The sequence below is a fragment of the Rhinolophus hipposideros genome, assembly GCF_964194185.1.
Source record: "Rhinolophus hipposideros genome assembly, chromosome: 8".
Classification (NCBI taxonomy): domain Eukaryota; kingdom Metazoa; phylum Chordata; class Mammalia; order Chiroptera; family Rhinolophidae; genus Rhinolophus; species Rhinolophus hipposideros.
In genome coordinates, this window is record NC_138054.1 from 85,068,685 (window position 1) to 85,095,827 (window position 27,143).

Below are 27,143 nucleotides of genomic sequence, written 5' to 3' on the forward strand. Positions count from 1 at the left end.
TCTCCAAATTTAGGAAGCTCCTCTTTAAACCCATGAAGAGTGACACACTTGAGGGACCACACTGGCTCCTCAACTGTTATTGGCACTGGAAGGCAGACTTCTGGCGCTCACCTGCGTGGGGGCCTTGGTCCGGGAGGGCAGGCCGATGGAGGCAGCGGCAGGAAACTGCGCGTGAGTGAGCTGAGCTGGGCCGTGGTAGGTGCGGATGTCCCCGTATCTGTACTCCTGAAACAGCTCCCCGCTGGAGTGCACGATCTGCACCCCGTGGGTCACCACCACAGGGGGGCTCAGAGGCAGCCCCTGGAGCTGGTTGCCAGGGGTAACAGTGAGGATGCGAGCCTCGCCGTGGGGGGCGGGCGCAGGGGCTGCTTTGGCATCTGCCGTCTTGGCAGCTTCTTTCCCTGGCTGCTGAGGGGCCTTGCTGGCGGGTGGCACCTTCACGACCCCGTCTGCCGTCCGGGGCTGCTCGCTGACTGCCGTCACGTGGGGATGCACCATGATCCTCACGTCCCGGGGCACGGTGTACGGGTGCAGTCGGTACTCGGACTGCATGACCAGCACTTCTGACTGCACAGGGGCTGCGGCCCGAGCAACAGGCAGGTGATAATGCACCTCTTCCTCTGGCGGGTGCTGGGAGGCCAGGGCAGGCACACCGGCTGTGGCCGGCTGGGGAGTGCCCGCACGCTGCGGGGCCCTGACCTCTATCTGCTGAGGCTGCAGTGGGGCCCGAGGAGAGTGCAGCGTCTCCGGCCGGATGCTGTAGGTGATGCTGGGCAGCGTGGGTGTGTTCATTCTCACCTCCCCCTGGGACAGGTGGCTCAGGGACACAGTCTGGGTGATGCTGTGGGGTGGCATGATGACAGACTGCTCCGGGTGTATGCTCGAGATGAACTGAGGCACAGGAATGCCTGCAGCCAGCATGACTGTGGCGTTAGTGGGGAGTGCGGTGGACGTGGTGCTGCTGGGGTGGCCTGCCCTGGGGAATGGGGACGGAGCAGGCCCACTGGGGCGAGGAGAGTGTGCGTCGGGCTTTGAGGCCGCCAAGTGGGAGACAGGTCGGTCTGTTGGGGTACTGGGCCCCGAGGTGACGTGGTTCACTTCTGCAGGCAATTTGCTGGGCAGAGCGGGAGGATGGTGGGGGGTGAGAGTGGACCCCAGGTTAGCCGGCTGCAGGACCTTGGTCTCTATTTTCAGGGTGACGGGGTCGGCAAGCTTTTTATTCGTGGTGACGATGCTTGGGGTAAGGACCAACTGGTTGTGAACCAGCACTGGGGGGGTGTTAATGCCCTGGGTGAGAACCTTCACGGTGCCGCCCTGCGTGACCGGGGTAGACACAGACAGGTGAATGGGCTCGGGCTTCTCCAAGGATGGCCGGTCGGCCTTCACAGATGAGATGACCGGGGATGCATTGTACGTCTGGGCAGTCAGCACCAGAGTAGAATGCGTGGCCATGTTTGCGTACCCTGAAGCGGCCTGCGGGCCTTTGGGCGGAGGCTGCGATGGGGCGACAGAATCGGGTTTGACCTGGGACTTAGACACCGACTGCTGAAATTCAATGTCCATTGCACTTGCTGGGGGGATCTGGCTAATTTTGGCGCTAATCCGCTGGGGCCCTTCGGTCTTCTGCCCCGAGTAGCTCAGGAGCACAACCCCTTCCGAAGTGTTCACACGCAGCCCAGTGCCAGAACCGGCGTCTGCCGGACGCTCGTCAATCACAGACATGGACCCGGGGTGGAACCGACTGTTCTCATTAGTGCTCGACCTCTGCTTGCACTTTGCTGACGGTGCGATCACTGCACCTGCCACAGTCACTGCACCTGTTGTCGCGGCAGTCACACCACCAGGGGCAGCCGTCACGGCACCTGCTGTGACCGTCACTGCACCAGCTGTGGCGCTCACTGCACCTGCAGCGGCGGCATTCACCACGCCTGCGGCGGCGTTGACCGTGCCCACCGTGGCATTCACTGGAGTGGTGAGGACGTTCACCGGCCCCGTCAAGACGTTCACCGGCCCCTTGAGGACGTTGACGGGCCCAGCAGGAGTGTTCACCAAGCCTTTCAGCGTGGTCACGGAGCCCTTCACCGGGCCTTTCAGCGCGTTCACTGGGCCAGTCAGCGCGTTCACCGGGACCAACGAGACATTCACCAGGCCGGTCAGGGCACTCACCAGGCCGGTGAGGGTTTGCGGAGCCTGCTTTGCCAGAGTTATCTTTTGTGAATTCTCCAAATCAATGCTGACAGGCATCCGGCTAATCACAGAAGTAATTTTGGGAGCGATGACTGGAGCCACCTTTTCTTTGTCAGTGGCTACTGGAACTTCTGGGGCCTGGGTGTTGGAGGTGTTTGTTACCTGAGCTGCTGGTTTTTCTTCGAAAAGAGGCTTTTTAGATTCAAGTGGAGGGGGCGGTGTCTCATGCAGGCAGGGGGCAGCACTGACAGGCTCTGCAATGGCAGTTGTGACGCTCGTGGAAGTGATGCCTGCGGCAGATACATATTTGGGGTCCATGAGGATCTTTCTCAGCGTACTGGAGCTGGTGTCGATGTCAGAGGCTTTTGTGTCTGGGGGGAGAGCTGGTGACGGGGTGGACTGAGCCCGTGGCTCCTCCTGCCTTGTGATCCACTCTGTCACCTTAGTAGGGGGACTCTGGTGCGGGATTACTCCAGAGTTGACAGTGGGCGGGAGCTTCGATGCAGTTACAGATGGAATTATGGGGGTGGGTATGCTTGAGTCACTGGGCGGGGTCACGGGATCACTCTCAATGATGGAATGCACCCTGAATCTGGCTTGGGGCTCCTCGTCCACAGGTGCTGGCTGTGACGGAGCGGGTGGGTCTGGGAGCGCAGACACTTTGGTTGGAGTCTTTTCTTCAATGCTGCTTTCTTGGGACAAATTTTCCTGGGATGGAGTCTTGCTTGGGTCAGGAGCACAGGACTCTGGAGGAGTGACCTGGGGCTTTTCACTCTGCCTTTCTTCCTGTGGAGTTTCAGAGGGTTGTATCATTGTCCCCTCATTTGCGGCAGGGCTCTTACTTTGAACTTGGTCGGGTTGGGAGACAGGGGTCTCTGTAGTAGTCCCTACTTTCTTGTTTGCATTCCGTTTGCGGCGTGATCGAGTTGTCTTCTGGCGCCCTTTGTCTTTCCGAGCAAGAGCAATGTGGGCTTCCTTTGAGCCCTTGGCTTCCGGCACTGAGTGGGAGGTTTCGCTGCTGTTCGCTCCAGCTTCCTTGGTATCTGCTGAGCCTGCAGTGGGGTCATGGGCACTGACCGGTGGCCCAGAAGATTCTGTAGCTGCCTCAGTCTCCAAGATGCCAGACACGGCCTCGTTGGTCTCAGGCTCCGTTCCCTCCTCCGAAGGCTGCAGCTCTTGAGAATGGGGCTGCAGATCTGTCTGAGATTCTGCAGGGTAAGGCGGAGGCGCTGGGAAGTTTTCTGACTCCCCAGAAATGTCATTCATGATGGAGCCAATGGCCGCAGCCAGTTCTGTCTCGCTCGCTTGGCGTGCGGGCTTGTCCTTGTCCTCTGCGGAGAGTCCCTCCGGTGTATCTGCCGCCGCCCCCTTGAAGGCCGCAGAGGTGTCAGTAAGCTTTGCGATGTTCTCCACGGCCTGCTCTAGCTCCATCTGCTTGGCCAGCTGATTTGCTTCCGGGGACAGCTTAGAGGCAGACAGAGCTTCCCTCTCCGGCTCCTTGTCCGGATCAGCGGGATCACTGCTCACCTGGGATGACAGACCACCCTCCTGTGGGGGACTCCCGCTCTTCTCAGGGGAGACTGCCACAAGCCCGGCCTCCTTCTCCATGGCCAGCCCGGCAGGGCCTGGAGCCACAGTGGCACTGCCAGTGGCATCTGCGTTTTTCACAGTTGCAGATTTGTCTGCTGCTGACCTGGAATTCCGAGATCTTCCTCTCTTTGATTTGGAGTTTTTTTCAGGGGCCGTTTTTTTCTCTACTACTTCAACTGGGGGAGCTTCCGGTGGATTTTTGTCCATGCCAATTTCTTTTTTGTCACGTTTCTGTTCACTTCCTGCTTCTTCTTTATCAGCCTTAGATTTTGTGTTATTTTCTTTCACATTTACTTGGGGACTCACCTCAGGGGTGGGCTCAGGACGTTCAACATCAGCTTTGGGTTCATTTTTCCCCTTTTTCCCTTGTGGACCACCAGCAGCTGCCGCCTTTTGGGACCGTGGAGATCGCCATCCCTCAGCTGGTTTAAGTGTTTCCACTGGTTCTTTCACCTCCGTCTCATCGTCTTCATCGGCTCGACGGCGTGTCTTGGGAGGCCTTCCCCTCCTAGGGGTAGTGGGAACTGCCGCAGCCTCCTGAAGCTCTCGCTCCAGTCTCTTCCTGGTCACTCTCGGTTGCTCGATGGGCTCCTTGACTGGAGAGCGACTTTCATGGTCGCCCATGGTTGCATAGACACTCCTTACATTCCGGCGCCTCGTTCGGCTGAGGGGCAAACTTGGCTCAGGGTGTTCAGGGTCCGCGGCTGAGTTTTTAGAGGCAGTCCTTGTAATCTTCTCTGCTTCCATCTTCAACTCTAAGAGCTTCTGTGCTTCTCCCCGAGGGGAATTGGACCGCTTGAGTTTTTCCCGGTCTATCCTCTCACTCTTCCTCGTGACGGGCTTCTCCACAATACTTGCTGCAGCTCCCTGGATGGGGGTCTTGGAGCGTTTACTCTTGTTTGGCTTTTTCTCCTTTGTAGCAACTGGAGGATCGACCTCTGTATCTTCAGAAGCTTGAGGCTGAACCTCAGAAACAACTTCAGCTTTCTGATTTGCAGTAGGCTCAACATTAGCGGCTGAGTCTGGCTTTTCCACTTTTGGCTCATCAGCTTCCTCAACCTTCTGAGTTGGTTTTGAAAGCGGTTGGTTACTGTCAGGTTGTGGATCTACACTGATCTCCACCTGGGAAAATGAGGCCCCAGGAGTTGGAGGCTTGGCATCCAGATAAGGTAGCTGGTCGACGGATGAACTTTCTCCAACTAAAGGAGTCCCGGCCGCATCCTTCTCGGCAGCCGCTCGTGGGGGCAAGTCTGCTTGTTCGGGTTGTTCCACAGCGACAGACGCCAGTTCAGACGCAGGTTTTGCTTCTTCTGGGATGGAGGCCGGCTCCACGGTCTTCTCTTCTGTCCCCGAAGGCACCTCTCCTGTTTTATCACCAGCTGTCTTCTCCAGGGAGGATGCTGCTGACTCTGGAGTTACAGCTGTAACAGTAGGAGGCCCAGTCGAAGGTGGGGTTTTCAGTTCTGACTCTTTATTCTCAGAAGCAGATTGTGGGGTCTTGGGATGGTCTTCTGTATCTTCCTGTTTCTCAACCTCTTTGGGTTTTTGGTCTTTTTCTTTTTCTTTCTGCTGCATCCGTGTGAGTTCCATAAATCTGCTATGGAAAAGAACTACTGGCTCTTGAATCACATCAGTTGAGTTGCTCGCTCCATCAGATGTCTGCCTTCCATATAACCTACCAGAAATAAAGTCAGAGTCTTCATCTTTCCTCTCTAGATGCTGCAAGCGCTTGGAATCTTGTTCAAAGATTGAGCTGTGTAAAAAACGAGAAGCAAATAATTCTTGCCTTTCCTGTTCTTCTTCTTTATGATCATCCTTTTTATCATCCATTTTTCCTTCTGAATCAGTCCGAATTTTCTTCTTTTTCATGTACCAGGATGGAATAGGTCTTGGAGCAGAGTCAACCTTTTCTTTATCTTTGTTATTTCGAAAATTAGCAAATCGGGAGTCCCAGTCGAGAAAAGACCAATTTTCTTCTCGAGATGAAGAGAGAGATTTAGCTCTTTCAAGCAAAGCCTTAGTGTCTGGTGTGATTGTCTTATCTAATGCAAAAGAATAAAATTTGTTCCTTTCTAAAGAACTGGAAAGTCTCTCATCTCGCTCACGAAGTTTGTCCTCTCTTTCCCTCAATAAAAAAGACAATCGAGAACTTTCATATAATGCAGAGGCTCTGGGTGAGTGGGATTTGTGTTCACCATCTTCATCAGAATCAGAAGGCACCTCACCAGGTTCCAAATCACGTACAGACCTCTTTCGAAGGCTGTCTCTCTTAATTATACTGTTTGGGAAACTCACATCAAATCTGCTGGCATCTTGCTTCATTTGAGAGTCCCACCGATTTAGTTCATCTTCAGAATTCAAGACAGATAGCTTTATTTTGGCCATGTCTGCCATCTGTTCTCTCCTGCTGGAATCGTAAGGATTAAATTTTAAGGATTCTTCTCTGACTGTTATGTTAGTATAGGGGACACCTTTTTCATCTACTTTAGGAGACCCTTTTACTGGCATTAGCCTAGGAGAGCCTATGGAGTCATCTTCTTCATGGAAGGAACCAGGTCGGATACTGGGAGAACAACCAGTCCTTTCAGAATCTTCACTGATTTGGCGTGAACTTCTGTAATTCCTCTCTCTCTTGGTGCAGGTATCAAAATCGACGTGATCCATCCTTTTCTTTTTGCTGGGAGGAGAGTCATCGGTGACATCTTGAGGGGGTTTACCTACCTCATGAACAAGACTACGTTTTTCATATTCATCTACATCTTTCTTAGGACTGCCAAACTTCTCAGACTTGGCTATTTCCATCTCCATCTGCTGTTTTCTACGACTCTGCTCCATTTGTTTTCGGTAACTCTGCGTGTAATCAATATCAATGCCAATTTTTTCTTCAGTATTTACTGAATGTGGTTTCTCATGGCCTGATTTACATTCAACTGTTTCATCACGAAGACTGCAATAGTTTTTCCTAGTATCTTCTCTCTCTGGTCCTTGATCATCTAATAGCTGTAGCTGTTTGAGCTGTGGTTTTGAGGGAGTGGGCTTTTTTGATTGGATTTCTTGATTTTCCACAGGTTCACCTACTGGTTCTCCCAGCCTTGCTTGTAAGTCTGAGTTGGGCCTTGAGCCAGTCCCAACAGAAATACTGGCCAGCTCCTGACAGTCTTTGGGGCTGGGAACAGCATTAAGTCTGTCTAGTTTGATTTTTTTAGATTCTCTTTTAAGTATTTCTTTCCTCACAGGCTTTCTTTCAGACTCTCCTTCCCTCAGCAGAATGACATCTCTGGATGGTACGTCAGGCTGCTTTTTTAAAAGTATCCGAGCATCCTCCATCTCTGGACTACTTTTCTTGACTTCTGATTTTTGCCTGTCTGCTTTCAAACTGGAATCTGCAAAACGCCTTTTCCTTGCTTCCAGCTTCTCCAGATCCACAGCGCTTACCCCGTCAGCGAACTGCTCTGGTTTTAGGTGCTTCCTGGGTTTAAGCCTGCCTTCCTTATCTACCACTTCTATGTGGCTTGAAAGTGCCTTTTCCTTTGGCACTTTCATTCTGACAGATTCCAGTTTAGACACATCAGACTTTGCAGGCTCCATGTGGAAGACCTGAAGTTTCTGGTCTAGAGCAGAAGACTTGACAGTGTCATTATCAAGCCTGGCTTTCAGCTTTTCCAAAGGAGTGTGCTCAACAACCTTCCCCTCTTTTTCTTTCACTCGAGTCAAAACCACACAAGGCATGAGTTCTAGGCGGTTTTTTGCTATTCCTTCTTTGTCAGCTTTCTCTCTGCTCAGTTTATTAGAACTCCTTGATTTTTCAGGGCTCTGTTCTCTTTCATTTTCTTGGTCTGTTTCTGAAGACTGAGAACTCGGGGAATGAACTTTTCCTTTTCGTTTCTGCTTGTCAGTTTTGTCCTTTTCCACTTTTTCCTTCCTTATTAGGCGTCTTTCTCTTTCCACTCTCTCAAGATCAAAAGTTCGTTCTTTCTCTGTCTTTTCATTTTTTGGATAGCGTTCCAAACGAGATTTGTCAAGTTTTTCATATCTTGGAGGGGAAAGTGAGCTACAGCTTCCGCTCCGGTCTGAGGACCGGCTGTAAATCCTCCGCTCAGAATCACTTGGTAGTCTCTCGGACTGTGAGGGAGACGTTCCAGGGCTCTGTGGGCGTCGCAAGTGCACTGGACTCTGACTGCGTTCGATTGGCCTCCTCTCATGGTCTCTGTCCCGCTCACAGTCAAATCTTTCACGTTCTCTTTCTCGTTCCCGTTGCCTGTAACTGTATTCCCGAATATCTTGTTCATAAGGATCATTTCTGTAATCCCTGTATTCCCGAGGATCGTCATAATACCGTGATTCATAGTAGTCTCCTTGGTAAGTTTCCCATTCTGAATAAAATTCTCTCCCTCGAGCTGGATAGTCCCGTCTGGAATCATCAGGATATGTGCCTGGAGTACGAACAGTCTCATAATATGTGCGGTCTTGGCTATAGTCATAAGATCCCCTTCGTTCCTCTCTGCCAAAAAAACCCCCAAAGAAGAATATATTAGTTCTTTTGTTTCCTTGTCATTTACACATTGAATCATACACTTGAGATTACAGTCCTGCTTCTAAAAATCTTTGCCATCATTAGTCATTACTTAGACCTGTACTGTCCAATACTGCAGGCACTAGCCACAAGTGGCTACTGAGAACCTGAAATCTGGCTAGTCTGAATTGAGATGTGAGTGTAAAATACACACTGGATTTGATAGAAATAAGTTTTTTAAAAAAGAAAAATACTCCAATAATTTCTTTGATTATATGTTGAAATAATATTTTAGATATACTAAGTTAAATAAAATTTCACTTTTCCTTTTTTTTCTTTATTTTGGTCTTTAGATTCCACATGTAAGTGAGATCATGTGGTATTTGCCTTGTTCTGTCTGACTTATTTCACTGAGCCTCAATCTTCTAGGCCCATCCTTGCTGTCACATCTTTTTACTTTTTAATGTGGTTACCAAGAAATGGAAAACCACAGGTGTAGCTTGCATTATGTTTCCATTGGAGAGCAGTCAGTGGTATCACCCTTTTTTATTCTTCTCGAGTTGGGTGTTGTGACTTATAATGAGCATTAGTATGATGAGCCCCACACTTCTAAGTCTTTCATAACTTTTCTGCCAAAAGATATTCTTACCATAACTTGGGAAACAAATATACTACCTTCCTGACACAGTATTTGAGGGAATAAATGAAATACTACTTTTAAACTGTGAAGCCCTTATGCAAATGGGTCACCATTTACATTCCAGAGCTGAACTATCATTAGAGGTAAAGCATTTTCTTCATTCATGCATCAACTATTTAGTGAGATGACTTCCTTCCACTTTATGGAAAAAAGCAAAGATCCTTAAGTTCTACTGCAAGAATCCTCCCTCTCTGGACTACTTTTCTTGACTTCTGATTTTCCATAAGCACTACCATATGAAACTAAATGGGGCGAAACTGGGTCACAGTGAAGTCCCACACCCTCCTGCTTCCTGCTTTGGGAGATGAACTCCATTTATCAGGGATAAATGATCATGGGCAAGAACCAAAGAACAAAGTTAGAGCCAGAGATCATCAGTAAAATGAGGGAATTTAAGTGGTTATATACAAAAATGAACACTGACGTAATATTATCCGATCCCCAAAAGACATCGTTCTTTGAAACATTTAATGTATGCACAGATCTTAATGGATTTTTTAGCATGTCTTAGGTGCTACTAGATGGACCACCACCATTTCCCACTCACTTATGGGTCAGAATTCCTGTAAGCACTTAAAGTATTAACAATAATTTCAAACTGTTACTTGGGGAGCCAGGATCAAGAACTTTTTTTCTCTCTCTACAGACACAGGCATTCTCTTGCATATGTGTGCGCGCGCACACACACACACACACACACACACACACACACAATCAAGAAAAGCCTTTTACATCAAGACCGACTTTGTGGCTGGAGGTCTGTTGATTTTTGATCCTTTCTACTCGTGAAAAATCATCAAAACCTTAGAATTTTGAGCTTTTAGGATTTTGGCTGTGGGGGACATTTTTCATTAAAAAACCTTCCAAGTATTCAGTGACCACTACTTGATACTCCACAAAGAAATGACTCAAAGAAATATTTATCGTCTATGATTTAAATAAAAATGAAATGGCAAGAAGTAGCAATAAAAAGGGAATGCGTTCAACAGGTTTCTGGCAGCGTGATCAGGATTTGCCTCATTCTTGTCATAGAGCCCTTTTTTATACTTGAACTTCAATGTCTAAAGGCTTTTTTCACACACAGCCTTTTGTCTAACACACATGTACAGGGTGGAGATCTAGTGGTAACATTCCAGAAGACTTAGTCACACCGGCATGTTTGGACAAATAACTTCATTGTATGGATGATAGTTTCCAATTTCAAATGTCATCAGCTATTGAAAAACCTCGTGACATTACATTAGGATATTTTAATATATTCAGTCTAAAAAAAGAATCAATTATCAGTTTGGGGGCAGTTTCAAGCAAACAAAAAACTCAGACTGTAAGACCTTAAATGACTCTGGGCAGTAATATTTCCTACAAGCAGCAGAAAAAATGTCAAATACTACAAACCGTGACTGATTAAAAAAAATGACAAGAGGAAATAAGGATTACTGTTTACATTGCTGAAGTTGGCAATTTATATGTTTTGGATTACTAATTCACAAATTATTTAAGAGATTTGAATTTAAAACAAAGGTCTTAAAAGTCTGGTTTTTTTTTAAAGATTTTTTTTTTATTGGGGAAGGGGAACAGGACTTTATTGGGGAACAGTGCGTACTTCCAGGCCTCTTTTCCAAGTCAAGCTGCTGTCCCCCCCCAATCTCAGTTGTGGAGGGCGCCACTCAGCCTCAAGTTGTTGTCCCCTCAGTCTTAGTTGTGGAGGGCGCAGCTCAGCTCCACGTCCAACCACCGTTTCTAGTTGCAGGGAGCATAGCCCACCATCCTTTGCGGGAGTCGAACCAGCAACCTTGTGGTTGAGAGGACGCACTCCAACCAACTGAGCCATCTGGGAGGCAGCTCAGCTCAAGGTGCCGCGTTCAATCTTAGTTGCAGGGGGCGCTGCCCACCATCCCTTGCAGGACTCGAGGAATTGAACCAACAACCTTGTGGTTGAGAGCCCACTGGCCCACGTGGGAATCGAACCGGCAGCCTTCAGAGTTAGGAGCACGGAGCTCCAAGTACCTGAGCCACGGGGCCGGCCCCTCTTAATAGTCTTTTGAAAGTCTGGACTTTTTTCCCCTGTTTTTAAGTTAATTGTATGAGCACATGCATGGATATTGTCATTACTAAATATACAGGGCATTTAATAAGTTTATAATGTACTTCAAAATGTTGTCATGTATAATCTAAAACTGTATGGTGGGATGATTTGTACATAAAGTTTTAATCTGGCAAAATAGTTATTCTTTCAAATTGTAGGAGTAATCAGTAAGAAACGTAGATAGGCTACCCAATGCCCATGAGCCACATGAAAACTAGATTCACAAAAATAAACTTATATTTCTCTATGAAGGGATACAAAGGAAGAGGTTTTTGTGTAATAAGAGTAGAAATAAAGGATGAAAAATAAAATTTAATTCCACCTAAATTGTATCAGAAATTTAAAAATTCAAGCTATGCTGATAGCTTTAAAATACATACCTTCTTTCTATTAACATTTCATAAAAGTCTCTGATATCTTGACCAGATTTTTCCATGCAGTGATAAAATGCAAGCTGACTTTCCCGATTTGCAAAATCCACCTTAAAAAAAAAGGAACAGCAGGTGTTTGATGCGAATTTCAGATTTCAATAATGGGAAGTGTTACCAAATTTAAAAATTCTTCCCAAAATAGCCCTCTGGATAAATTTCAAGAAGGAGAAACTGATTTCAATTAAGTGAAAGTCCTCATAACTGAAACTATATTTTGTTAACCTGAAATCTCCCTCAATTTTTACACATATCTTAATAAAAAATTATAAAGTTCCAGAACTCAATCCTGAAGGAGCGAAAAAAGCAAAATGGAAAATTAAAACAATACCTGGCAGGCTTCTAGGTTGCCAATTAAATAATCAGATCAACTAAAACCAGCAACCTCTGTTGTGCATAAATTTGCTGGAACCACAGTTAGAACATAAAATAAAATATGGAAGAACAATTACACTTTACTCATAGCTGGGCCTCAGACTCACTAAAGCCTATGATAAGAGTATGATACCCATCATCTATCAGTATCTTATTTCGAAAAGACTTATTTCAATGTAACCATCGAAGTTATTAAATTTATAAATTCCTTCAAGCTGTCATGAACAGTTTTTAAACAAAAATACTAGACACAATGCCATGTTTTCAATGGTTATCCACTCTTTAGGAGAGGAGGAAAGAAGAGGAAGAGAGGATCATTCAGGAAACTGGACTGACTGACAGTTTGAGCTTCTGGTGTGCAGGTTCCCAACAGGTGACTATGGGCCAGCCTGCACCAAGAGTATACACGTGAGCGTCAGGTACCCAGGGTTTAGAGAAGCACAATTCCTTGAATGAGAGGATTTTTAGGGAATGTTCTGTGCCTAATAGTTTAAAAAACACCCGCGCTCTGAATTTAAAAAAGCCAAGCATAAAAATTGTAATATCTCCCTTAAAAACTGAGGCTATACAATGCCTATGTTATAAACCACTCCCCTTGCTCGCTGCCTACAAAATGCTAGCAATTAAGAGGGTGAGATCTGAATACAATTTTGTTTCGGTTCTATTTAAAAGTCATTCTGCACACCTTAATTTTATTTCCACCAATTTTCCTCCCCTTGGTCTCTTTTACAGCTGCTTGTGCATATTCAATTTCATTGTAGAGAACCAGGGCCATGCCTTTTAAGCGGTCAAACACCACCTATACAAAAACAAAACAAAAAACAAATAAGAGCCTCATCCACTAGACTTAGCGTCAGTCCCAAGAAAATCCTAAGTCACAAGGATACTGCTAAGAAAAAATATATACATTATATTCCAGACAAAAATTTCAGGCTTTTCCTGATGATGCATGTTGTGGTGAAAACACAGAAAAATGTGTAGGGACCTAAGGTTTAAAATGGTGGATATTGTGGCTTGAGGTATATTATGCCTTTATGTTATTTTTCTGTATTTTACTTCGTTTTCAGGTTGACTGGGTACTACTGTACCACAGAGTAAATCCTCACTTAACGTCATCAATAGGTTCTGTGACTTGAAGCAAAATGATGCATAATCAAACCAATTTTACCACAGTCTAATTGATCTAAACCAGAGTTAAGTCCCTGTGGCATATCTCATCAACATTATAATGAAATAACGCTGAACAAAATGCCAGTTATTCAAGGACCTGCTATATTTAAATAAGTATTCTTTGAGTTTTGGCTCAAATAAATCAATACCCTTGGCAGAGAGGAAATAAATGTAGAGTACTGAATCAATGAAAAATTTCAGTGAATTTTGGTCATAAGTAGTACTACTGTCTTAAAGCTGTTGCATTTGTATTTACAGTAGCCATCTTTAAGATGTGTATTTCTTCAAACAAAAGCTACATTTACAGAAATGTCAAAATTATGCAACATGCCCACTACAGTGTAAATTTGCTTTCAAGGAGTTAAAAGCTTTATCTTCAGACAATGAAACAGGGTCCAGAGACCCTTTTCCCGTTGTTTGTGGGTGGGTTACATAAACATTGATTAGATGAATATTCTGTTGTGTGAAAGTCTCTTTAAAGTCCTCATCATTTAAAAAAAAAAATCAAGTCTAATTACGTATTATTGTGAGTTGAACAATTACATTATTAGACTGTCTAATTTTAATGTGAGATAAAACTATAAAAATCCCTAAGAAACATTCTATTTAACAGTATTATGCAGATTAGCTTCAAAATTAATCATCTTGGCTGGTTCAAAATAGTTTTTCAAAATGTTCATATCATAAGCTAATACATGAGATACAAATGCCCTTCTAGGCCAAGTTTTAAAAAGGAGAATTTTAATATATGAGTTATTAAAGAAAAGGTTGGCACTAGAAATGGGAAAGGACAGAACACCAAGAAAAAGCAGTCAGAAGTAGCTTTACACTACACACCCAAACCGCCCACCTACCTTTACCACAGGCCCATATCGGCAGAAATGTCGTGTTAAATATTGATCCGACACATTTGAAGAAAGCCCGTCTAACCACACGCAGTTTGTAGGCATGCTTTTTCCAAAACCCAGCTGAATATAAAAGGTGAAATTTTTGTTAGTCAAGTCACCAATTATTCAACTATAAAATTCTGAGAAAACCTGTCTTCTCTAGGAATCTTATCAAACCAACATCTCAAGTGGGAACCATTTGGTGAAAATCAAACAAAAATTAACAAAGAAATAATCCTGCCTGGGTAAGTCAGTCTTAATTCAGATTATGTACACCAGAATGAGGATGCAGAGAAGTATACTCCTTTTATGGTTATCTAACTGCGCTACTGCAATTTTAAATAATCACACAAATGCACAAAAATATACCATATCCTAAAAATCATAACAGTACAATAACTTATGCAAATTCCTTTACCTTGAGGCGATTGTTTCCAAGGTATTCCCCATCCATCTTCTTAATAGCCTTACAAACACTGGCAATATCAGAGTATTGCAAGAATGCATACTGAGGAACTCCATTTACTTTCTTAATATCAATATCCTGAAAAGGCCAATGGATACCACTTAGTGCTATGCCCACAAGAAGATAAATCAGAATAAACCAAGTCCATCTGAGGCACGTATTTCTCAAAAATCATTTTCTTGTTAAAACTGCATCTTAATGAAACTGTAAATTAGTCTAAAAAACTATACAACCCAGCATTTGTAGACACAAACCCTGAAATACTTCCCACGTGAAGCCTTTTGTGGAAGAGCAACTGCACTGCCACTCAAAATTCAAAATTTAAAATCCATAACACCTGTCTTAAGAGAAATTTATGATAATAAAGGCAGCCTATTTAATGAAAACCTCAAAAATAGGGCAGATGGGTGGCTCGGTTGGTTAGAGCGCGAGCTCTGGGCAACGGGGCTACCGGTTCGATTCCCACATGGGCCAGCGAGCTGCGCCCCCTGCAACTAGACTGAAGACAACGAGCTGCCGCTGAGCTCCCGGGTGACCAGATGGTTCAGCTCAGCTGGCTGGAGCGCGGGCTCTCAACCACAAGATTGCCGGTTCAAGTCCTCCACTCCCACAAGGGATGGTGGACTGCATCCCCCACAACTAATAATGGCAACTGGACCTGCAGCTGAGCTGTGCCCTACACAACTAAGACTGAAAGGACAACAACTTGACTCGGAAAAGTCCTGGAAGTACACACTGTTCCCCACTAAAGTCCTGTTCCCTTTCCCCAGTAAAATCTTTAAAAATAAAAAACACCTAAAAAATAATTCCCTTCTGCAGTATCTAAACTCCTTACTTGGGGCAGGACATTAAAAATACAATAACTGGGGGTGGCCAGTTAGCCCAGTTGGTTAGAGCGTGGTGCTAGTAACACCAAAGTTGCCAGGGTTCGATCCCTGCCTGGGCCACTGTGCGCTGTGCTCTCCTTAAAAAAACAAACAAACCCCACCATATCTGAAAAGAGTAAGCATTATAAAGAAATCAGGGTTTTCAAAAAGTGATTTAAAATATGCAATCCTAAATTAGAAGACTCACTGTGTCAGTATATGTTACTGAACCATGCCTGGAGATTGATGAATACAGTAATCTCTCATATCCAGACTAAATGGATAAATACTCAAAACCACTTTGTGAAAACGCATTGGAACACCATCCCTGGATTAAAGAAACACCCCCATCCCTTTGGCATGCTCGAAACCTGTAGTCACACCTGACACTCTGGTCCTGCCTAGTTAGAGGTGGTGAAAAAACCTGGCTTACACTGAAAATGGTCCAGAGAAACCAGACACTTGTATGGCAAAACTTGTCCTTAAACAATAATGACCTGGGCCAGATATCACAGAGGAATTATTATGATTATCTAGGCCTCCTACGAATCACAAGCCAAAAGTCAAAATCTGAAAGAACAAAATGAGTAATACATTTAAAGAGCTGTTTGATGGGTCCTTTTAAAAAGCAATAATTTATACTCAAAATTGTTCTAAGTAACAGTAAACACTCACTTTGATTTTTACCATTATGTAGAATGTAATAACCCAGGATAAATCTATTGAAGAGAAATAGTCTCCAAAGAACACTGGTGGGTAGACTCACTAAATAGGTTCTTTCTGACAATCACATAATCTGTTACTAAGTAGTAGTATAAGTATTTAAGTATAAGTAAGTAGCAGACCATTTCCCCCAAGTTGGTTAAAATAGTGGCACTCAAGAGCAATAGCAAACATGATGAGATTATGGTTTTCCAACAGAATACTAATGTGTCCATCTTATTGAGAAGCACAGCTCTTAAAACACTCCATTTTAGCAAGTCACTCATCTAGGTAGGCAGTAGCGCTGGAATTAAGAGTATATACTACACGCACAACAAAAGAACTTTAAAAAATCAAAACAACTGAAAGAGAAAGGAAGATGAATGTTTTGCTGGTATGTTTCTCTAAATATCTTCTGTTTTTTCTTTACTTTCTACCAACTACTTCTATCTCTTGCCCCTAGTCCCAATAAGATGAGGTAAGATCAGCCTCCAGCACAAATAATGTTTTAGTCAGAAGACTAGATTATGTCATTTAAAAAAATAAGGTGCTTTTGCTTAGAGATTAGTGTATAAGTAAGATAGGTGGACAGACAAATACACACACACACTTGAAAGATTAACAATGGCTGTTCTTAACCAAAACTATTTTTTTACTCTTCAAAGTACAAATATACTAGAGCAATGTCTTCACTGTTATTAAAATAGAGAAAGTCTTGAAAAGACAGAAATAATTTCCCTATTTTTTCAAACACTAAACAAAATAGTATATCCCAAGGGTACAAACTATTTTCTCTATAAATTAATTCAAGTTTTGAGTCTTAGGAAACAGAAAAATCCTTCTATTTCTGAATCTAACAATGACTTGCATAATATCAAAAGTGATTCTAATTAAAATTTCCAAATAGAACTGAGCTTCAGTGTGACATCCATGCTCTAGTGATCCCCACGGTACTTCTGATGTGCACTGTGGTAACACAATAACCATACACCAATCTGTTGCTTTTTTCTTACAAACATGTTTTCTCTTCCAGATTTTCCTTTCAACCCACAGGCCTGGAGATGGCATTAAAACAGCATCCAATGGAAAAGGAAAAATGGAAAGGAAAATATATATGTGAACAAAATAAAGACATCCATTTTTATGTACACACAAAAATAGTACCCCGTGGATCTTGCTAGATCATCTTTTAACAGGAGTTAAAAACACGTAGGACAAATGAGAAAAATACTCATCATACCATCTAAATATCTTTGTAAATATAATTTGTACTATGCTTTACGTTTGATGACAAAGATCTAAAACTGTTTTTATTGGAAAAACCAACATACCACAATTTCCCCAAAGCGCTGGAAGATGTTGCGAAGATCGTGATAAGTAGTGGTTTTTTCAAGGTTACCAATAAAGAGGGTTCTTGTTGCTTTAGGGTGAAATTCATCTATCCTTTCATCCAAAGGGCGAAATTCATTTTCACTTTCTGTTTCTGTACATGGGAGGGGGGCAGAGTAAAAAGAGAAGAGGTGTTTTAATGTGTATTTATATGTTATGGGAAAAGCCTACATTTAAGAAACTAAATCTTGAGTACTCATACAATCTGAAACATTATACACACCTTCAGAAATATCTGCCTCTTGTTAAATCCGAAGCAAAAGAGGAATACAAAGGCTAAAGAAACTTGCTCCCCAAAGCTGGGGGAAGTAACACTTTGTTTGATCTTTAAAATAGAAAACTAGACTTAATTTCAATCTGCTAAGTTGACTTGTTTTAAAAATAATCACCAACACAGAAACAGATTTTAACCCCAGCTAATATAATTATTTTAGCCTAATCTTATGTTCCAAAATTATGTAGCTGGCTCTCAAACTGGAGTATAAAACTACAATCTAAAATACACATAAAACTCAGATGAAAATAGTCCAGTTTCATTACTTGGTTAATTTATTTTAAACATTTTATAAAATATTTACATTTTACATTTCTCCTACTAATTAACATAACCCAACTGTGTAAATGCAGCAATTTTTAGATATAACAATGATTGTATGAAAACTGATTGAAGCAACACTTACGAAAGATCTTTTGGTGTCACATGGACCTCAATAACAAGCAGAAAGCAACTAAATGACTCTTAAGATTTATATTTCTTATGATCAAAAGCCCTGGTTTAATGTCTAAGTCAATGACAGGCTTTCTCTGAAGCTCCATTTATTAACTTGGTCAAGGGCAGGGACATTCAACGTTTTGTTGATAATTATAAGGCAGCCTATATGTTCTCTCTCTTTGTTTAAGAAAAACAAAGCCATCCAAAAAATTAATATTTAATCAACTTGACTGAAACTAAGTGTTCAGTGCCAGCCATTGGACATTTTAGTCCCGGCCATTGATGACATCAAAGCCAACACTGCTATAAAAAAGGCTCGACTTGTTGAGTTATTGAGTGAACTCAGCCAGAATACTTCTCACTCCTTGTTCCAGTCTCATAGCTCTAATGGTCGCTCAGCTTAATCTTACCAGTGTCATCAAAGAATATGGACTTTCACAGAGAGGGTGGACCCAGACACTGCCCAAAGCATATATACCTGCCTCGTATGTTTTCATTATTATCTCACAGGGGCAGATCTCATTTCAAGATCAACTAGGTCTTCTTGAAACTATCTAACTAACAGAGGGCACATATTTAGGAATATTTCATTTTAAAGGGGAGAAAAACTAAAAAGAAAAGAAAAAAATCATTCAGACACATTCTGAGGGTTGTATTCCGAAAGGCAGAATCAGAAGGATAAAGCATGATTTGCAACCATTAAAATCTGTAACAGCTTCATTTCCACCAAAAGGCTCAGTAAAAATTTCAAAATCTGAAATTTAGCAAAGGAAAACAGTGTATTTCCACATGTAATCTATTTAGTCTTCATGACCATTTTAAGACTTAACACCCACATTTCACTGAAAAAACTCTTATCCTGCAATTTCATGTTTAGGGGATTGTAATACTGCGCATAGGAGTAAGAAAGCACAGTCTTCTTTAGAAGCCATCAGGGGTCTATCTGCAAAGCTGGTTTCTTGGATTTGGATCTCTTTAATTCCAAGAGGTCCTTGACCTAAGGAAGCAACCAGCTCCATACATTTCAATACAAAACACGTATGACTTAAACCATCCAAAAGCATAATTCCAACCAAATCTCCATACGCAATTGCTTGTTCGAACATCGTTTCATGTTGTCCCATGTGGAAAAAGTACCTTCAGTTTTCCTATGCTTGAATCAACCAAACTTCTCAAAATCCTCACTGGTAGGTGGTTAAAACCCAATTACATCCTGGGTATTAAATAATTAGGTAAAATGCTTTTTACAGCAAAAATCTCAAGCTAGCCCCACCACTTGATAATGACCCTGAATTAGATGGCTCTAAAAACTTATATAGATTATATGACATTCTAAATATTATTCTTCAAATCAGTTCTGACCTATTCCAAATGTAATACATAAGAATTTCTCAGTTGCTCTTAGCCCCGTAAAACTGAGGACAGTACATCTCAGACATGGCAGAAAGGCGGGACATGAAGGCATAACCTATTATATAATTCCTTTGAAAAGATAATATTCCTTTGAATTCCTGTTTTATCACAAAATCATGCACATTTTGCAGTATTCAGTCTAACACTTCTGTGCCTATTTTAAGATACAAATAACATTTTCACATTCTTACCAGGGAAATTCTATTTTTCCCCTCTAAATTATCAAATAAAATGAATATTCCAAGAAAATGAGTTATGCTTACCATATAAATTCCACTCAAAGTCTTAGTCTCAAAATTCAACTGTCTCACTATGTAATGTGACTACATAATTCTAACGTTTCTGTTCATTCCTCTAGAAAGTTAGCTCACAAGCTGCCTTAAATTAGGGGGTCCCAAACTTGAGTATGCGAATTCTGAACCTGTAAACTGGGTTAAGGTCAGAGTCTACATTTTAAACAAGCACTGCAGGTGATTCTGAACAGGAGAAACAGACCCAAGCCATCCCTGGGAAGACTTCCTGCCTTACAATAGCTCTTACAGGTTGATTCAAGCTAATTAAATGTCCCCTTGAAATTCTCAATGGGTCGTACTCATAAGACTTAGTCCTGCTTTTTTGTCACTACCTTTCAAGGTCATAGAAGCTAGAATAACAGATCCAATTTGTGCTGGGCATAATAGAAATAAAACTGGTCTAACTAGTCCCTCGAACTGATACAATAAGTAGTTTGTCTTCTAATTCAGGATAATTCTGTTGTAATTCTCCTAGGAACTATCTCCTTACCTCGATCAATTTAATCCTTTTGCGAAGACAGGACTCAACAAGGGGCTAAACTCTGCCTTTCATACTCACTTTAAAAGTCAGCATTTCTCCCTTATAGAAACAAAACATTTTTTAACCTCTCTAACCAAAACAACGTATTTTATTAAGAATAATAAATGTAACCACTCTTTAAAATAGAAGGCACTAGAGGGATGCGGGTGGGAAGAAATCAATCAATCAACCAATCAATAAAATAGAAGGTACTAGTAGTATGTCAATAAATAAATCTGTAATAGTGTCCACATTCAGGAGAATATGTTGCCCTTTCATAGGCTGGAATACAAATTACACTAAAACTCAGCTTCCTTGTCTCTTACCTGGCCCTATCCATGCTGTTACTTCAATCTGCATGCCAAAGAAAAGTTTTCCTTTTGATGCAGTCAGTGCTTTTTCTTGGTCCTCTTGCTGCCGAAAGAATACCAGGCCGTACCTCTCTTCTGAAGCTCCATGTATCTGCACTGAAGTCACCTTTCCAAATTTCTTAAATTCGTGGAAAAGGCCATCTTTAAGGCTTGTATCTAAATACCCAAACAAAAACAAGTTGCTTATTTTTCTAATTTAGTTACAAGTAAATAAATAAGCTACTAAATAATTAGCCCGATTTTTGACCTAAGTTTTGTTAACATCAAAACATTACTTTTAAAATAAAATAACTCTAAAAAGGCACTTTGGAAACTACTGTACAATTCTGAAAATAAATTGGGTGTTAGAGGAGATTTATTGATGATTTTTAAAACCTGGAGTATAGTGTAGGAGGAGTTCATTTTGCTGCTCCTACTTCTGGTTATGTTTAAACCTCATAACAAAAACTTCATATACATAAGACTTTTAAAGACTTTAGAAAGCCCTATTGCTGGCTTTCTAAGCACCATGTCAATGATAAAAATGTGTGGGAAATGGCATGCAACATGCTAAACTTCGAGACCTTTTACAGATGAATCATACCATCTTGTATTAATTTGCTTCATTATAAAAATTAAAATTGTATAGAAAGACAAGCCAATTTTACCTCTTGTCCATTCCTAAATTACCAAGTAGTCTAAATCAAAAGCTCATCAGCATTTGTGTTTCAATATCTCTATTCACAAACCTGGTATGTAGGTTTTATAAACTGTTTTATAAATAATTTAAGTAATCACTGAAATGCACTTAGCTAAGAAATACTTAGTTTGGTCTCTGTTGGTTTGACCATCTACTAAACGTCGTTTATATACTCAACATGCCTATTGTAGGAATAACAGTATATTATGGTTAATTCTCAATTAAAAACATCAGGAATAAAAGAAAGACTATAGCTTTATTAATGACTTTCCTCATTTAAACTGTTAGTATTTTGAAATGGGTTTCCTGGGGCCGGCCCGGTGGCTCAGGCGGTTAAAGCTCCATGTTCCTAACTCTGAAGGCTGCCGGTTCGATTCCCACATGGGCCAGTGGGCTCTCAACCACAAGGTTGTTGGTTCAATTCCTTGAGTCCCGCAAGGAATAAGGGATGGTGGGCAGCGCCCCCTGCAACTAAGATTGAACATGACACCTTGAGCTGAGCTGCCTCCCGGATGGCTCAGTTGGTTGGAATGCGTCCTCTCAACCACAAGGTTGCCAGTTCGACTCCCTAAAGGGATAGTGAGCTGTGCCCCCTGCAACTAGAAAACGGCAACTGGACCTGGAGCTGAGCTGTGCCCTCCACAACTAAGACTGAAAAACTTGACAACAACTTGAAGCTGAATGGCACCCTCCACAACTAAGATTGAAAGGACAACAACTTGACTTGGAAAAAAGGCCTGGAAGTACATACTGTTCCCCAATAAAGTCCTGTTCCCTTTCCCCAATAAAATCTTTAAAAAGAAAGAAAAAGAAAAAAGAAATGGGTTTCCTATCATAATTTTATGTCTGAAGTTATTGCACGTAACACAGGACTCCAGACCAGTATAATAAATCTAACTGAAAAGAGTATTTCTACAATTTCATCATACCAAATTTCCCCTAATATCCAAATACTTAATCCAGAAAGCATATTTATTCAAAAATAAACCATGCTTTCTTTTATAACATGCACCATACAATATTTGTGTTTACGTATATGCACAGAACATGTATAATGTATGTGTATATAAGTATGAACAAAATAACATGTAATCTTTGTATATATAACCTAGAAACCATATAAAGTTATAATAATCACTTGCTTTATTATACATGGCATTAAATATTAATGAACCACGAAATATTATTGTCACTAAAAAGTACAGAACTCAAGTTGCTCAGTCTCTCATTCCCCAACAGTAGCAGAGATGGAAGGTCCACTTTTTACCTGTAGAGCGTACTGGGAGATTCTGAACCTTGATTCCAAAACTTTTACGGGGCTCATCTTTTTCCAGGGATGAAAGCAACTGGGAAGTGGGTGCGGGGACAGCTGCAGATTGAACTGATCGGGCTGGAGAGTCATCACTTGAAGTACTGCTGGAATCAGTGCTGCAGAAGGGCAGAAAAACTTCAGTGAAAAGACAAACAGAAAATGAGCAGTATACAAGACTTATTAAAATCAACAAGTAGCAATAATTAAAAAGTCTAAATTTTAGGTCTGAGATTTCAGGATGCCTTTCCCTTTCCACATTTTTTTCATATTCTACCTTCCAAGATAGCAGAAGACAGCAAACACTGGCCTAAGAATGTGGAACCACCACATGCCACCTAAAGACAAATGTTTCATTCTGTGCAAACTTTGAACAATTTTTTCCAAATTAAAATAATAAACACAATTCACTTAAGGGTAATAATGATAGAACAGTGGATATATGGATTTTGGATTCAGAGATCTCAATTCAAACCTTGGCTCTCACATACAGCTTGCATTCTTGGACAAGTTAACCTCTTGCTAAGCCTCAGTTTCCACATCTGTAAAATGAAAATAATAGGACCTATCTCATAGTGTTAAGAATTAAGTAAAATAATCCGCAGGTTTACAGAGTTTGGAATATGACGACATTCAATAAAGGAAGCAGCACTGATCTGTTATTATTACTACTACTTTACCTCATGGGTAAATTAAGTTTTAGGGAAATATAAATATCCAAAGTAATTTCCCAGGTAATTTTAATTTAAAAATGTTAAAGGTCTAATGAATAAGTATTATGTAAGTTACTTGAGTCTTGTTTGTTTAGGCTTTCTCTCTGAATGGTGTGTGAAATGGAAGTCAGTGAAACTGAATTGATTACTCTTCAGTTTAATACAATCCTCAAATGGGGAGACAGTCAATTGAAAGACAAAGAGAAAATATTACAAACATGGTCAGATTAAGAGGGAGAGATTTTAAACAATTTATTATGCTTAAGAACTGTGAGAAAATATAAAATTTTCTTCAGTACTCGAGGTGCAATACTACTATGGTTTCAGTCCTTTTTTTTTTTTTTTTTTAATTTTGTTGGGGAATATTGGGGAACAGTGTATTTCTTCAGGGCCCATCAACTCCAAGTCATTGTCTTTCAATCTAGTTGTGGGCCAGGGCGCAGCTCAGCTCCAAGTCCAGTCGCCGTTTTCAATATTTAATTGCCGTTCAGTTCTTTTATAGCCTTCTCAAATAGATTGATAAAAAGCTATTTACAGGTTCTGCTATTTACAGGTTTCTGAAATTTTGCTTCATACTCACCCCTCCCTGTCGTGGAAGCCTTATCTCTATATAACTCTGGGGATTAATCCACTTTAAGCACTCTCACTAGAGGAAAAACTGGATGGATGGTTTTTGTCATTTGTGCTAAGACTACAGCTCTTGTATCCAAGACGATCTGTAAGTCAGCCTGATTAATAAATCTAACCCTAGGATCTGAGACAAATTTGCTATTGCTTTCTTTTTTTAAGTAAACAAATAAATACTATAAGAAAACAGAGTTATAACTAAGAATTTACACAGCACTTTTATCTTTCTTTCACATGCTAAGACAAAAAAAATGAAAACTTCATGAGATTATCAGAGCTTTCTGCAGTATGAAACATAAGGAAATAACATATGCCAGTAAGAGCCAAACGGAGATATATGAGTTACAAAATACAAACTACTAGGGATAAAAGCCTCCAGATAGAACCACAGGTCATCCTTATCAGGCCACCTATAAATCACTGGGCTTCAGTTTTCCCAACTGTAAAAATAATTTTCTTTTCTAGACCATACAGCAAAAGTAGTGTTACCAGTACTAAGTGAATAATAGGATACTATATTTTCATTCAAATTAAGGATTAACAAAATTAATCTGTTTTAGCGGAAAAGGAGAAAAATACTTGTTATATGTATTAAGCACTCCAAGTAATACAAGATTATTCACCGGGCCACCAGATGCCTACAGTATAGAATATGTTATGTGACTTATCAACTTAATTCCAATGAATTGAAAATAACCATTAAGGAAAATACATTAAGTCCAATACTATCAAAATTATATACATCAAAATTCCTTAGCAATAGTGGGTAAATAAACAAACATGGGCAAAAGCAGAATTTCGGGCTATTGTAATAATTAATGAGGCAGCAAAAACAAGTTCTATATGTCTGTATTATAAAAATGGAGGAGAAGATGATCAATCAATGGTAACAATGATTTTAAAGTACAAAACAGTGATAGAAATTAGATTTGTTATAAATGTCGTCACACTCGTAGTGAATTTCCCGCTACCACACCAAATTTGAAACAAGACTCAGAATTGAACTGGCAGAATTATCTGCTGACCAACTTGAAGTGATAACTAGAAAGGGGGAAAGGTTTCAAAATGAACTATCAAATGATAAAATGATACAACTTTTGAGTTCACCTTTTGATATGCTAACCTAAACTGCAATGTACATTTGGAATATAGTCTGTTAAATGTATTGTGGATTTTAAGATCCTGAATCAATATGGGTCCTGAATCAAATTTAGACCCCTAAATACTTTTTAATATTACTAACCTGACAGAAAGCCCAAATATCCAGAATATGTGTCAATTTTAATTTTAAAAATTCGTATTTTCATATTCACTGAAGAATCACAAAAGTTCACCAAAACATAAGATCTATAGTACTTAGTTGTTTCTTAAAAGCCATTAAGTAGTTAAGCAGAAGCCATTCCTATCTAAATTGTCTCAAAAGTACTGATGATGGTGTATCAACTAATAGTTTTAAGAAAGTGGACTTTAAATTTACTTGGCCACATCAATATTACAATTCAACATAAATTAAAAGTTCTAAATCATAAAGAACTTGAAAGAAATACAATTTAAAAGAAATCTAGCTACACTTCCCCCCAAAGCACGTAAGACAATAAAGGCTGAATGATTTCTTATATGCTTATAAATTTAAATCAGGATTACTAAGAAAACTAAGAAGCAGATCTGATTGAATAAAATTTCCATAATGACGAAATATATGATTACATAACAATTCTTGATAAGCAAACAGAATATGGGATGCCAGGATTCTCTTAAACCAAATTGTGGTGTCAAATAATCAACTATCCCTACAGCCATTTTATATACAGAACTACAGTGAGCTTTTGCCTCTAAACACTGAAAATGTCAAGGCATTGGATATACTATTTATAAGATGACTGAGGACTAAATCTGTTCACATACAATAGTAACATCCAGTGAGTAACATCTATATCTGTGTCCCTGTATTATTTGTAAACATTTGAGCATGATAAATACGTACCTATGCTGGGTCCTTTAAAGCTCGAAGATTAACAAGTATTTAACCAAATTAAGTTGCCCTTGGTGCTTCCATCAAAAGGGGGTAGAAATCATCTAACTTATTAAATGGAAAATATCACCATACCAGATAAGAATCTCCCTACATCCAATTTTTTACAGGTCCAAATTTTCAAGATGATCATGTCTTGTTAGTGCAGCAGTTCTCTAAATGAGGTTTGAGGTGCTGTGGGGGCCCCGAAGTCCTTTTGGGGGGCAGGTCTGTGCGGTCCTCCCTATTTTAATTACCTATCTGTGTGAGGCCAGATTTTCCTCATATGCTTCACACAAAAATCATATAATCACAGTTTGAATACAAAAATAGTTATGAGAACCAAACTATTTTATTAAATCAGACATTAAAAAGATTTGTAGGGGCGGCCGGATGGCTCAGTTGGTTAGAGCGCGAGCTCTGAACAACAGGGTTGCTGGTTCAATTCCCACATGGGCCAGTGAGCTGCGCCCTCCACCTAGATTGAAGGACAACTACTTGGAGCTGATGGGCCCTGGAGAAACACACTGTTCCTCAATATTCCCCAATAAAATTTATTAAAAAAAAAAAAAAAGATTTGTAAAACGATAAAATCATGCCACTCATCTCACTCTTTTTTGTTTAAAAAAATAGTTATGTCGTAACAGCTGGAGATCTAAAATTAAAATTTACTAGAGGTTCCTCCTCAGAAACAGACAACACTTTAAGGTGGACAGTTCTCCCAAGATCATGCATGAAGAGCTTCATCTCCAACATGAAACTTTTTTCATTCATTCCTTTTGCCTTTTCTCTACTTGCCTTTTCTCTGTTAACGCACAGGCAGACAATGCTCCCTCCTAAACTCGGGCAACTGCTGCTAAATCTACGCTGAGGCCATTGAGGCACACAAAAGTCCCAGACTTTCTTGCTAAGGTAGTTTTAAATAATAGAATTGCTCTGGACTACTTATTGGCTGAACAAGCCGTAGTCTGTGCTATAAGCCAATACCTCCTGCTGTACCTGGATCAATAGCTCTGGTATTGTAGCAAACACAAGAAATTAACAAACAGGCTACATAAAACAGGTTAATGCCATGTCAGGTACATTCTTTGATTTCTCTGGTACCAACTGGTTTGGTTGGGAGCTCTGAAGAGCAG

The 27,143-nt window shown here is 41.1% G+C and overlaps 1 protein-coding gene across 2 annotated transcripts in view; it reads right to left on the reverse strand.

Moving 5' to 3' along the window:
- Positions 1-27,143, reverse strand: part of SPEN (spen family transcriptional repressor) — a 76,868-nt gene that overhangs the window by 2,246 nt on the left and 47,479 nt on the right. For both annotated transcript variants that reach the window (XM_081056148.1, XM_081056149.1), the window contains exons 4-11: positions 22,615-22,775; positions 20,624-20,824; positions 17,302-17,453; positions 14,355-14,480; positions 13,904-14,017; positions 12,565-12,678; positions 11,457-11,557; positions 112-8,278 (exon numbers count right to left, since the gene is read on the reverse strand). In XM_081056148.1, coding sequence (XP_080912274.1) covers positions 112-8,278; positions 11,457-11,557; positions 12,565-12,678; positions 13,904-14,017; positions 14,355-14,480; positions 17,302-17,453; positions 20,624-20,824; positions 22,615-22,775 — 9,136 coding nt within the window. The remainder of the gene's footprint in view (positions 1-111; positions 8,279-11,456; positions 11,558-12,564; positions 12,679-13,903; positions 14,018-14,354; positions 14,481-17,301; positions 17,454-20,623; positions 20,825-22,614; positions 22,776-27,143) is intronic.